Here is a 15,094-nt window from a genome sequence, read left to right on the forward strand (position 1 = left end):
GCAAAATTTTCCTTGGAAGTAACTTCTGATCAGAATTAGAAATAACAGGGGAACAATGCCAGTGATTCATTAGATGCTGAGAAATATAAAGGAGGCAGTAGGAACAAACCAGCAAGTCACAAATTCACTGAAGATGAAAGCCATGACTCAAATAAAATAATGGTGCAGCCAGTGGGAGCAAATAGGAAGATGAGGCAATAGTCAGGCAACCTAGTCAGCAGTACAATCCAGTGGCACAAGGCATTTGGAGCAGAAGTACTAAATAATCTGTACCTATTTACAATATTATAAGCATAATGGACAGGGCAAAATCAGGCAGGCAGATGGAGAACTTAGTAGGCCACAGTATTGGAGAATGATAGAGGGGCAGATAGACAATGCTGGGCAGTCTAAAATGCTAAAATAGCAGATGGATATGGAGGGACCAGGCCATTTGCTAATGGGTAAAGCACCAATGAGTGGAGAACACAAATTGTCCAGCAGATGAAATTAGGCAAAAAGAAGAGAAAATCCAAAGGCAATCAAGCAGGAAGACAGGACAGTAGAGAAGCAATGGCAGACCATCAGAAGCAGTAGAGGAAGGTAATGACAAGTTGTCGGCAGGGGAACAAAACACCATTCAGGAAAAGATGAGACTGAGCAGTGAAAACAGTCCCTGAATTGGGTGTCTCCATCTAGGAAATAATTCATAAACTGTGTATGAGAGTCCACAAGAGAATAGCACACAAATGGAAATAGCAGATGGATCTGAACTCTATTGCCCAAGGATACAGAATGACCCTAGAACATAGATAGATACATAACAATCCACAAGGAAATTAAATAGATGGGAAAAATGGGTCCAAGCATTTTTTTATGATGATAAAATAAACCAAAACACTAAAAAGTATTAATCTGGAAATGATTGGCTGGGATTGAAGTCTTCGCTTACCCCTTTCTGGAGCCCACAAAATGGGAATGTTGGGAATTTCTGCAGCAGAAAAACAGAAGAGAAAAGGGATTTCTGATTCCCAGTTTGAGGAAAGCAGGTCAAAGTTAGGGCTCTATGAACTGGTTCAGGGAAAGAAGAACCAGCCTGAACCTTCTCTTCCTCAGAATCAAACCACTTCTGAGGTCTGAGAAAGGTTTAGGAAGCCCTCAACCCATCATTCCCCACAACCTCCCATTTCACACTTACCTCCAGTGCAAACAGTTTCCAGCAAGGAGGTACTTAGGAAAATTCACATCAAGGCAAAATTTGAGGATGGTCAACTAATGGTATTTTCTGTTCAGGTCAATGTTCTGATTCAGTGAGATTCCTTCCATTTTTTATGAGTAAGCAGAGGGGATAATTTCTAGAAACTACCTACCTTTTAAAAAGTGGGTTAGGGGAAAAAAACATCAGGGGCCAGTAAAACCAATAAGTAGACATTAATTCTAGCTAATAGCTTGGTGATCTCATCATTTGTCTTAGATTTTAATTAATATCAATGATTCAAAAATTATGCAGACATTTTCTTTGAGCTCCAAGGCAGTTCACATTTCTGTGACTGAAGTAATTTAAATCCCTATGTCTATCTTTTCTTCACTGTTCTTTATTTTAATAAATGGAATTTCACAATTCATTCCTCAAATCACAAAAGCCAAATCCTGCCTCTTTTACCTGACTTCTCTCACTCTTACTCCATGTGTTACTTCTTTCAAAGTAAATCAACTAGTTAGGCATGGTGGCCAAAGCCTTTAATTCTAGCACCTGAGAGGCTAAGGCAGGAGAATCATGCACTTATGGATAGCCAGGGTTACACAGTGAAATCTTGGTCTCAAATCAAACTCTTCCTGTCTCCTGCCATCTTCTCCCCTCTCTTTCTCTTCTCTCCAAACCTCCAATTTTCTTTTCTCTCCCTCCTTCTTCTGATCTAAGTGACTCTCTTTGTTTTCATCTATACTATATTAATTGCCTCCCAACTAGTTTCCTGTTAAAATATAAGCCAGTCACCCTATACCTCCACTCTATCACATTAAAGGGACATAATAATTCTACATGATTTATTCCCCTTTACTCCTTTAGGTCATCGCTTAAATGTCATCTTCCTTAAAGAACAGCCTATTTTAATTACATTGATTTTTTTTTCCTGCCTAAACTATTAATCATCCTTCCTGGGTGTATTTTAATCCATAGAATTTATCACTAATATCATGCATTACTTATTTTCTTAGGTTTATGCTTCATCTTTAAGAGTCTCTTCATACAACCTTCCAGTAAATTTATTGTGAACTTTTGTATCTTTATGGTAAATTTAATGGAGACCTTTAACAAACATTAAAATTAATTTATTTATGCTGTATGCATGTTTGGGGTAGTGTGTGCACACATGAACTGCAAAATAAAATGGAAGTCAGAGGACAACTTTCTGGAGACAGCTCTCTTCTTCCACCATACGGGTTTAAACAAAAGTCCTCAGGCTTGGTGGTATGTGCCTTTTCCCTGTAAGTAACTTCACAGACCCATCATAGAGAAATTCTCCTCTGTAACTTTAACATCATGAAAAGCACATATATATTATACACTCAAGTTGAGGAAGCTAAATTTCTTGGAAGGATTCTTTTTCATTAATTCTTAGAGACAGGGTTCCTATGAGTAACAGCCTTGGCTGTCCTGGAACTCACAGAGATCTGTTTGCCTCTGTCTTCCAGGTACTGGTATTAAAGGTATTGCCATCACTGCCCAACAGGATTCTTTTTCTTAATCTCAAAGTCCCAGAGTATTCTGAAAGCTCATACATATTTTGAGTTTGTAGGTTAGCAGATAAGGATACTAGTACCAAAAGGATAGGAGAGCTCTATTTACTAACATGAGGTTAGTAAATTATAGCCCAGAAACCAGACTCTGCCTATTGTATGTTTTCTCAGACTACTGGCAATCTGAGAATCATCTTTACATTTTAAAATGATTCAAAGAAAATAATAAAATAGCCTTTAAAGACAAGTAAAAACTGTATATGAAAGTTAAACTTTAGTGTTTACAAAAATTTTAAAAAAATAGTCATCCTCAATCAATAACTTGTAAACCTCTATTGATTAAATACTATCAAATTATTTGTTTGTTTATTTCTTGTGCCATCTTGGGCACATTTAACCTTCTTTTCTGACCCAAGTTTTCCTTTCAGTAGTCTCTGTAAAGGTAGCTTAGTGGTAACAAATTACTTAAACTTGTTTTTATTATATAAAATGATTCTTTCTCCTTTGTTTATGACTGATAACCTTTCTTGGTACAGTAGCTTGGGCTGGCATCTGTGCTCTTTCAGGATGTATAGAACATCAGTTCTGATATGTTTGCCTTTATATGTGACTTGATCTTACTCTGCTAAAGTTTTCAATATCCTTTTTTTAAAATTGTTGTTCTGTACATTTAGCGTTTTGAGTATTATGTGACATGGGGTTTTCTCTTCTGGTCTGGTCTATTTGATGTTCTGCCTGCCTCTTGTTCCTGGATAAATATCTCTTATCTTGGATTTGGGAATTTTCAATCATTTATAATACCTATAGCTGCTTTTGTGCTACAGAGATGTCAGAATTGGGTGACATAAACTATATAGTTTCTGGAAACGCTTTGCCTTCTGTGTCTTAAAAAGTAAGTTCGAAATTCAAAGATATTTTATATTTATAAGACAAAGGGTAATAACATAATCTGAATAAAGCTACAACAAATTGTTAACATTATCAGTGATGCACCTCGGAGGGAAGGTGTGTTTATACAAGGATTTGCTTTGAGTATTATATAAAAGCTATCTCTCACTCTTCTAAATATTACTTATTTCTGACAGTGATATTCATCTTCTGCAAAGAAAAATCCCACCTTAATGATGCACAATGTCAGTAAGCTTTAAAAATGGCAAGGCAGTAAATGAAAAAAGGAAACAGGACCTATAAACAGTTTCACATCTGTCATATAATTATTCAAACTTCTAACTATACTATTTAAGAATAATGTGTATGATGTGAATATCTTAAACATCACCAGTGGAGTTATTATTCAGCAAACCCACTATAAAAAGGCTATGTGTAAAATAGAGTCCTGAATAGCAAGCAAGAGATAAATTATAGTAAAAATGATACATTATAAGAATATTAAATCTAACAACAGTTTTCATATAATTTTGAATTTTTGGCACCTATTTCACCTAGCTCAAATACTTAAACTTAATGCCAAATAATTCCACTCTATGAAAAATTCTGTACAGAACCACTTCTTAGTAGAGGCCTATCTTTTTCCTTCATAAAGTCCAATCCTGAGAATTGCTACATAAAAGAATATTAAGATATTTTCTGCAAACGGATGGAAAAAAGTGAAAAATATGAGGGGCAGACAACAAAATTGTCTCAGTGACAACCATCACTACAGTCTCTTGATTCTTTGAAAATCATTTTATATGCAAATTAAACCTCTTAGAATTCTTAACTGCTTCTTCTGCATTTTTGTTTTTATATTTGGTCAAACTTTCGCAGTGAAGTTAAACAGATAACAGTAAACTTTCATAAATTTTTTTGCTTTCTTCTAAGCATCCTTTGAAGGAACCAGTATCCCTTCTGACAATTCTTACCTGTGTGCTATTAATAATATTTAAAATTGAAAATTCCAGCATATTGGATAATTTTTTCATTTCATACTTTTTTTTTACTTTTAGTTATATGTATGGATGTGTGTCTGTGCACAAGATTGCAGGTGCTCACAGAGGCCAGAGCTATCTGATCCTCCTGGAGTTGTAGTCACAGGCAGCTGTGACTGGCCCAAAATGAAAAGAAATAAACACAGGTTCTTTGCACAATCTTAACCCCTGAATCATTTCTCCAGACCACTCCTTCATATTTAATAGCAGGCATGCTTTTGCTATGTTCTATTATAAGGAAATAACACTGACATAATTATTAGAAGCATTCCAAATAATTTTGTCTCTGAATCCATTTTATTAATTCCTAAGAAGTCTATATCATGTAATAACATAAAATCATAAATATGCTGTCACTTTAAAAAGGTGATACTATTTTGAGTTCATGGTAATATATGTGTGTATATATTTGTTGAAACTATAATAAAGTTTGTATTAGACCAATATTATATTTTATAGTTACAGATGATATCGAATATAGATTATTTATATTATTGATTTCAGTTTGTAATTAGATTGAAAGGAATATTCTCAAGTCTTATAGTAAGACTATGTTCTCTAGCTAAATCTGTGTTTAGTGTTAATATCAACTAAATGCATATTGCTATTTTGTTTTTAATTATATTAACATGTATCTTGTGAGACTATTCTGTTATTCTAGCATCTGTTCTTTTATAATAATACATGTGTGTTGGGGAATATTATTTTAAGGTGTGTGAATTTGGTTAATGCTGCATTTGTTTGACTCTGTGAAGCTGTGATTCTTTGCCTGTCCAAAACATCTGATGGTCCTAATAAAGAGGTCAACTGCCAATAGTGAGGCAGGAGCAAGGAAAGGTGGGGTTGGCAGAAATCTGGAAGACGAGTTAGGAGATAACAAGGAGAGGACTGGAGCCAGCCACACAGCAACACAGACAGGCACAAAGAAAGTAGGAAAGTAAGACATACAGAAGTAAGAAAAGAAAAAACCCAAGAGGGAAAAAATAGGATAATTTAAGAAATTCTGGCAAGAAACCAGCCAAGCTAAGGCCGGGCATTCCTAACTAAGAGTAAGCCTCTACGTGTGCTTTATTTGGGAGCTGGATGGTGGGCCCCTCAAAAAGCCAAAAGAAAAAAACATCCCACACATATGTGCAAGTGCTAGCTGGAAAGTAATTTCATCCATTTGTACACTCTAATCCATTCAAGATAAAAGGAGCATGCAGTAGGTCCATTCTGTTGTTTCCTTTGCCTCTTCTACAACTTCACTTTTGTGTTTAGCACATTCAGCTTTTCCTTTTCCTCCTCAGGGAATTCTTTTCAATATTAAACCAACCACTATTCACTTATGTTTCAAGCTAAAGCTCTGTTGATAGTCCAGATAATAGTAAAAGGAAAGTAGGCATAGTTATTATACATGTCTGCAATCCAAGATACTTGGGAGGCTACAGCAGGAAGACTGATGTAGTTCAAGAGTCCTAAGATAGCATGGACAACACAGTGAGGCAAATACTACTTGGGGAGCTAACTGTGGTTTGGATATGACTTCTCCTAAGAGTTCATATGTTGGAGTCTTTTCATTACTGGGGTGATACTGGGTTATGATATGAAACTTTTAAAAAGTGGAAACTAGTGGGTGGGGTACTTAAGACTATGGGTCTTGCTGCCCTCAAAAGAGAACTGAAAAGTCCTTTATGTTCTCCTCAGGATATGTTGTTTCATAAGCCTGAATTGCTTTTTGCTTGGTAATATGAACTCTTAATCTCATTTACATTCTTGCTATGATTCTATCCATTATTAGACTCACATTAGAGGCAAGATCAATAAAGCTACCAAGCCTTTACTCTGTCTTTTACACTGTGAGCTAAATAAATATCCATTTGATAAGCTACACAAATCAAGGTGTTCTTTTTTATATTAACAAATAATGAATGAAAAACGGCTTATTTATACTACCTCACATAATTATTCTATGAGTTAAACACTCAGAGTTCATCTTGAACATAAGAAAACTAGGTACAAAAAGTATATTTTGCATAAACTGTATAAAGTCACATACTAGTAAAATGTGGCTCTAAGACTTAAATTCAAACAACACTGTTTTGTCTACATTACCTTAAAAATAGCTGCATGGGCAACACTACAATTCTAGGAAGAACATCAATTAGAAAGTAAGTATTCCATAATTTGTATGATCTCTCTTCTCTAGCATGGCATTATGAAAGCTTAGAACACATTCTTCCATGGAAAAGGTATGCCATTAAAGCATATATTTAAGATAACTGAGGATGTCAGGTGGTGGTGGTGGTGCCACTCCTTTAATTCCAGCACTCAGGAGGCAGAGGCAGGTGGATCTCTGTGAGTTCAAGGCCAGCCTGGTCTAAGCAACCCTGTCTCAAAAAAAAACCAGAACCAAAATAAAAACAAAAACAAAAAAGAAAAGAAAGCTGGAGACATTATTTTATTTGTGAATAGTTTACATATAAAATGATTAAGATTACCTCATTTTCCAAATTCTGATTTAAGAGGCAATGCCTATTTTTGTCTTAAATTATATTAACCAGTTATTTTGATCATATTCACTCCCAACTTGTCCCTTTAATTCCTCCCAAATCCACACTCAACCTCTACCTTTTGTCCTTCCCAATTTTAAGTCTCTTTCTTTATTAAATTCAATAACTTAGCAAATCCAATTTGTGTTGTCTTTATTCTTATAGGTGTTTCTCATTCACTAGGACAACATGGCCAATTTATCAAGGTGCACACCCTTAAAATTATTTACCTTCTCTCAGAAGTCACCAACTTAGTTAATGGTTGGGGCTCATGAACCCCTCCCTAAACTGATACGGGAGAATTGTCTGTATTCTGTCATTTTAATAAAACGCTGATTGGCCAGGCAGGCAGGATAGGCGGGAAAGCCAGACAGGAAGTAGGGGTGGAGCAAAGAGACTGGGAGTATTCTGGAAGCAGAGCTCCCTCAGCACTCCTGCGCAGACCACCGAAGAGGCAGCATGTAACTTGCCCAGCTGAGAAAGGTACGGAGCCAATGTGGCTAATGTAGATAAAGATAATGGGGTAACATAAATTATAAGAGTTAACAAGAAGCCTGACCTAATGGGCCAATCAGTTTATAACCTTATGGAGTCCTGTGTGTGATTTTCTTTGGGGCCTGCCTGCTGTGGGGTACTGGGATGGACAGATACCCCAACAAGAAGGCCCTCATGTTACACTAAACTATGTTATAATGCTAATTAGTATCATCTTGTACAGGTCTTGTGAAGAGAACCACACCTCTGCGAACTCATAGGTGCAGTGTTCCTATTAGTTTTGGAAGACACTATCTAGACATAATGCATTTTTTCATCTTTAATGTTGTTAAGTTGGATAGAAGACTTTCATTTTGATGGCTTTAAAAGGAAACTCAACTTTAATTGGCATATTTAAGTGCTCTATGCCTTTAATTTTTCTGCTGGCCTTATTTTCCAATTGGGTTTTTCTTTTTGATGAATAGGTTGAGGAAAGGGCATCAATTCAGAGAAAGTTTATGGCTGGTGGGAGAGATTAATGAAAGAGTAATTTAAAAAAAATGTTGAAGATGGGGAGAAAAGGTAGTGATCCTCGACCTATACCATCATACAAAATTAGTTTTTTCTTATGCATAGCTGAAAGCAGCACAGTAACAAGTAGGTAAGTCATAATGTGCTCAACTTGAGTTTTCAATCAATAAGGATTGTCCACCAATAAAAGTTCATGAAGAAATACTGATTCAGATCTTCAGGCAAAAGATGGGGAATGATAGAATGAGCATGTTCAGGATTTAAACCCGAAGGCCCTTAGTTTCCTGAAACTTTGATACTGTGATTTCTTCATAATTACAAACAGCAATTTTACAGAAAATGGTAGATATAGAAGACTGAAAAAAAATCAGTATTTATTGATTGTCTTGATTCTGAAGGTACTGACTGAGATTCACAAAGAAATCAACAAAATTGAAATGAACTTCTCAGCAGTTAAATTTTATACACAAATAATGGTAAGGACAGTTACTAGACTGGCGGACTAAATCAGGATGCATCTTTTCTTCCCTCCTTTGTTCTTCTGTCCCTCTCTCCAGTCTCCCCCATTATCAGAACTCATGTCAAGCCTTCATCATGGTAGGCAAGCAAGTTACTTCTGAATTATGATCATATACAATGCCTCCAACTTTAAAAATGAGGGTACAAAAATATTTCTCAAAAATAAACAATTTGACTTGTTTGTTGATACTTACTTGAGAAATGTGAAATTAGGCAGGGCCCATGTTGTGTGTGCATTTATGGTATTTGCATGTGTGCATGAAATTCAATGTCTGGTGTTTGTCCCTACTGCTCTCCACCTTATTTAACAAGACAGGGCCTCTTGCTGAATCTTGACCTTGTTGATTCAGGAAGACAATTTGATTAGCATGCTCTAGAGATTCTCCTGTTTGTGCCTGAACAGACTAGGATTACAAGTGTGCATCATCATGCCCCACTTTTTATGGGGTCCTAGATAGCTGAACTCAGACTGCCATGCTTTATGAAGCAGGAACTTAGCCAACTAGGCCATCTCTCCAACTCCAAGGGTACATTTTAGGTTTTGGAGGCACGATTTTAATGTCTTATTTGGAGATAGTGTATTTATAAGTTATTGTTTCTAAGGAATCTCTCATTTATGACGATTACTTTTTCTTATTTCTACATCATCCTACTGTAAGCATTCTAGAACACACATTAAGTCTAGATTATTCATATACACAATGTTATGTCCTCTACTCTAAGCAGCAAGATTTGAAATTTATATTCATATTAACAGTCCTCATAAATTTAACTTCTTCCTTATTACCATCAGTAATAACTTCCTCTCTCCATATTTGAAATCGATTTCTCTTCTACCACATTAAATTATAAAATACTCAAGTGTTTTGTAAAAGAAAAACTTTTGGCTTATGTTGGTAGCATATTTTTGATATCAGATTTGTAGTGTTATTATTTGTCATGTAACTATATACTTTAGCAATATATATAGTTTAGCACTAAGCTCAGCAAAGCTCAAGGTGCTTCAAAATATTTGTAAAATTTAATAAAATCAAGGAGTGAAGTTATTAGCAGCTTGGAAGCTCATACATATGTTTGAGTTCTGAAATAGAACTATTTTTTCAAAAACTACTGTTTTTCAAAATTAATTTGAGACTCTACAAATAAAGACGGCTACTACAGTTTATGCCAATGTAGGAGCCATATATCAAAATATCATATGGTATGTAATAATCATGCATAATCTTTGTGCTTGTGTGCATGTGTATATGCATCATGTATGCTCATGTATATGAGTGCACTAGCCCATGAAGGCATGTGTGGAGCCCAAGGTCAGCATCAAGTATCTTCCTCTATAGCTCTACACCACATTTTTGGGGGCAGGTACTGAACCTGGACCTACTCATATAGGATAGATGGACTGGTCAATGAGCTCCCTAGATCTGCCATCTACACCACCACCAATCCCAATGATGAGTTTATAGGTATTTGCTGTTGTATCTATCTATTATATAACTTTTTTTTGAGTGCCAGGGATTTGTACACGGGACTTCATGTTTGTGGCGCAAATTCATCACTGATGAAGCCATTTCCCAGCCCTGTGTTTGTGTTTTCATACAAGTCAATGATAAATTAATGTAGATGGAAGCCATTGATAAAAAGCTATCTTTTCACACACTGAAGTCATTTCAAATGAAGTTCTAAAATTGTAAACTAATAATGGAATTAAAGATCTAAGACAAAATAGAGTAAACAACAATAAATAAACAAACAATTTTTAACCTTTATGCAGGTTATCAGAAGCTTCAAATAATTTTCATATAATGTAGATTATTTTTATTTTTCTGTCCCATGTCTTAAAATAATAGTCAACTGACATCCTTATTTCATAGACAGACTCAACAAAGCTTATTATTGACTATTTTCATTATTTACTGTTACAAACAAAAGCTTTGAGAGAAAGACATTAGTGAAGTCAGTAGAAAGGAAAATTTAGGCTTAAATAGCTTGAAATTTGTCTCAAATTTTACATAAAGTAGTAGAGCGGGTGCTCAAATTCCAGTATTTCTGACAACTATATAAAAGTTTTAACTTACACTAAATTGTTTCTTCACATGTATAGGAAAAAATACAGCACGTGAACATAGTCCTTATGTCTAGAACAATTGCTTGAAAATTACAGGATAGCTTTTTAAAATAATCTCAAATATAGCTATCGAATCAGAAAACAGAGATCTTCAGATTAAAGTATTTCAAGTATAAAGGTTTTGAGTATTTTGCTCTGTGGGGAATTTCACATTGTCAAATGATTCTACTCACAAAGAAGAGATTTGAGATATTTACAAGTCTAATTCATTTCAGTTGCTTTAAGTTTTATTAAGCTTAATGGGTATTTCTTTTATTACTAACAAAAATCAGAGAACTATAAAAGAATATCCACAACATGAGTATTTTTGGTGTCTGTGTGTGTGTGTGTGTGTGTCTCAAGGGTCATAACATATATTCCAATTAAATATTCTAAAGTATCAATATATGATACATGCAGTAAAATAATCGATGTCTTATATAGAAAACTGATATGCAGCTAAAAGTAAATAATTCAAATGATTTATATCAGACCAAAATTATCATTATAAGACAAATGAATAAAGACATTAGTTTCACTATGCTTCTGTTAGAAAGAGATGTTTTGCTTTTAAAACGATGGATGTTAATTTTTAGGTGAAATTGTTAAATGTAAATTTTTACTTTCAATAGAATAAAAAAATAAGAAACATTAAAAGGTAATTAGTAACTAAACTCAATTTTATCTTCTTTACAATAACTCACTGAATTCTTGTTTTTTAAGAATTATAAGAAAGATTAATGATTTGGTAAAAAAATATGATTTATGGTAAACAAAATTAAATTCTGAAAACTATGAACTTTAAGAAGGTGAGACCAAACAAATAATTATAAAATAGCACTAATTTTTGATTAACAAAGTGAATATTTCATGGAAAAGATTTCTAACTACCATGATTAAACTATGTGTAGAAAAGTCTAGATAATAATCAGTTCTAAAGAATTTAAAGGAAGCTATAAATGTTTTCTGAAACACACATTAATTTACCCTAAGACTTTAGTCTGAATATTCTTCCTCATTCAATATTAGCCATGTTGACAGCAACTGCTCTACTGCAACCATAAGCAAGTAGTCAAAAGGACACATTCTGCCATGCACAAATGTCTAGATCATTTGTACGTCAAACATACATTAAAATGATGGTTAGATTGAGCTTACAACTACTCAAAATTATACTGAAAGCTTAGCTCGGACCTTTCTTATGATTACTTCAAAATGATTAATACATTGTTGTCAAGAGACTTTGCAAAAAAGTATTAGGTTCAAATTTTCAGAGTAAGATTTTACGTAATGAATAAGATGTCTATTTCATCAAGTTTAAGATTTCAAAATCTTATTATTTAGAACAAAAGATGTTTCTCTTTAAAGACTGTCTATTGGAACAATAGAAGAATATACACATTTCAAAAGGGCATAAAAAAATCTTTGTTACTTCTAAAATGAAAAGCTACAGAAAAGAAATCTAAACGATTCAGGTTACTACATAGTATAGGTCAAAGTCAGAAAGATTTTCAAGCTGCGTAAGATGACTGAAGCCATCTAACAGGCCAGGGGCTGGGGAGTTTGTGTAAGATGAGATAGCAGCCTCTACTCAGGCTTTACAGACTATGCAGTTTCAGTAACAGCTACGCAATTCGTCCATTGAAATCATAGGTGGCATATAAATGAAATACGTGTTCTAAATACATTTAAGCTGTGGATAATGAAATTTAAATTCTAAATTACAATCATTTCAAATAATATCTTTAAACTTTTTTAGTCATGTGAAAATACAATTCCCTTTCTTTTTTTTTTTTTTCTTTCACAAAGATGTGCCAGGCAGGATTTGGCCCATGTCAGATTTTGAATCCTGCAACAGATCATCAATTTTTTGAATATAGAAATCATGCTTTACTAATTTAACCCTGGAACACAGTGTTTCATTGGATACATAAACAATATTAAAAATACAAAGGTTAAAAATATAGAAGTACATAAAACATAGGTGCAATTTAGGAGATTATGATCAAAGTAAAAAAATAGGTGTACAAACCTTAATTTTATTTAGCCTAGCCTCAAAAATCTCTGACAGATGATTGCTACTTGTGAATATTAAGCAGTTTAATATTTTCTAAATTACTAAACTATTATCAAATACAATACTAATTATATTATAGTATTTATTATATATAATTAGATGCTCTTTATATGTTTCTTAAATCTTTTAGTTTGGCTTAGAATCAAACATCTATAGTTAAAATATTAATTTCTAAGAAAAATAAGAGTATTTTTGGATATACATTATTAAGAAATAAGTGAACATAAAAAGCTAATAAATAACAATGGTTCCTTATGTTCATAGAATTTTATAATTCTTAGTGTTTTACAGTGCAAACACATTACCCAATCGTCAGGTCAAAGAAATGAAATACATCTATAAATATAAAACTTTCGTGTTAAAATGGAATAAAAAGTTAAAGACTGTGATTATGCTATTATATATGTTTTGATAGAATTCTACATTTAAGAAGAAAGTAAGGGGCATATAACTATCAACTGAACAATATTCTATGATACAAGGCTAAAAAGTCGAAACAAATCCAGTTTAGGAAAAATAAATGCTCATAGCCTTAAGGCTGTAACATGAAACAACCTTATAGACTATTCTATTTCCATATACTTTTAAAACAGAATTAAAAAGAAATCTAAGCTAATTAAATTTTATTTCATTTGTAATCCATACCAATTGGTTTGGTTTATTTCCTTGATTGTACTTATAATTTTCATTCTTCATGTTTTTTTCCTGATAGCACAAATATCTGAACAATAATTGTTCTTTGTGCTTCTATCTCAAACTAATTGACAATTAATAACTTCAAAATAGTAGTACCATAGAGAGGAACTGTGCATAATTTATAATTGTCAAATGAATAACTGTATCAGTTAAGCTCTTACACTATTTTAAAAAATTTGTTACTTATAGTTGTATATAGATAAATGTGCCTAGCAATACTCTCTACTCTGTTGGGTATAAATACACAAGATATTCAATATATAAACAAATCGTTATACAATTTACGTTCAAAGTTAAAATTATAACTTCTATTAAACATGCTTCTATATTTAAAACAGTATGAAAATTGTATCTACTAAAGGGTATAAAGCAAATGAAAAATTGTTGGGGCCTCAAGTCTCTTTTAAATGTTTATTTATTAAAGTCTTTAAATAACTTTTGTCAGATATTCATATTAGACCCACTCTCATATATGTAAAATATAAAGTGATATAAACAGTGAAGGTCAAGTTATTAATAATGAAATAAATCACTGCTTTAAGCAAAGATACTGAATACATATATAGATTATAAGATTAATGTTTTATCTAGGTAGTTACTACATGCATAAAAGATTACAAACATGTCTGTTTTTCATGTAATTAAATAATACTGAAGAATAAAATACTGTTCAATTTCTGATATATGAAACATAAAAAGTCACAGTGAGAGCCTAATCAACATATAGTACTAAAAAGAGAAAATAATATAAAAATATTAGAAAAGTATAAGTTTCTGAATTATATAAATATGGGAAAGGATCAAATATTATGCTTGGTAGATAAAAATCAAACAATTTCACCAGATTTTGAAGATTTCATAGATAGAATCTGAATTAGTTATTAAGACTATTTGTTTAGTAGTTATGTTTAAAAAAAACCCTCCCCCAAAAAATGGTATTTACAAGCCAATAAAAGAAACTTTTTAACTATTTTAAGCAAAGTAATATAAAATATTAGGAGTGGCTTTCATCAAATACTTACAGCTTAAGCTTTAAATACATAAATCTATGTGAAAGTGAGTGTTACTATAGTTCATTAACACAGAAAATGGTATCAAAGGTGAGAGATTTAAAGGAAAATGGTGGAATAGAATAACAGAAAACAACTGAATGGATGTGACAAGAACTTCAAAGGAAACTACTAGAGGCAGAAGGGTTGGGGACAGACAAGAAATGGAGGGAACAAAATAAAACAGAATAAACCAAAACAAAGTATTACAAAAATGCAATAATGAAACCTGTTACATCTGAGGTTAATTTTTAAAAAGTTTAATGAAAGCTGGGAATGCAGAGATGGCTTAGTGGTTGGTTCCAACACTCACATCATGTACCTTATAATCACCTGTAATGCTGGATACAGGAATTGACAGCTACCTCTAATTTCTTTGCGCACCTACACTAATATGAATGCATCTCTATGTGTTTGTATATATGCATCTAAGTATATAAACATATACTTATACATATACTTCCATA

At 33.1% G+C, this 15,094-nt stretch overlaps 1 protein-coding gene across 15 annotated transcripts in view; it reads right to left on the reverse strand.

Moving 5' to 3' along the window:
- The window catches only part of Gphn (gephyrin), a 351,833-nt gene that overhangs the window by 208,653 nt on the left and 128,086 nt on the right, over window positions 1–15,094 (reverse strand). For 7 of the 15 annotated variants that reach the window (XM_087911714.1, XM_087911711.1, XM_087911707.1 and 4 more), the window contains exon 5: window positions 932–970. The exons of the other annotated variants lie outside the window; for them this stretch is intronic. In XM_087911714.1, the coding sequence (XP_087767840.1) occupies window positions 932–970 (39 nt within the window). The remainder of the gene's footprint in view (window positions 1–931; window positions 971–15,094) is intronic. 15 annotated transcript variants of the gene reach the window in all.

This window comes from Myodes glareolus, chromosome 11, assembly GCF_982192425.1.
Source record: "Myodes glareolus chromosome 11, mMyoGla1.1, whole genome shotgun sequence".
Taxonomy (NCBI): Eukaryota; Metazoa; Chordata; class Mammalia; order Rodentia; family Cricetidae; genus Myodes; species Myodes glareolus.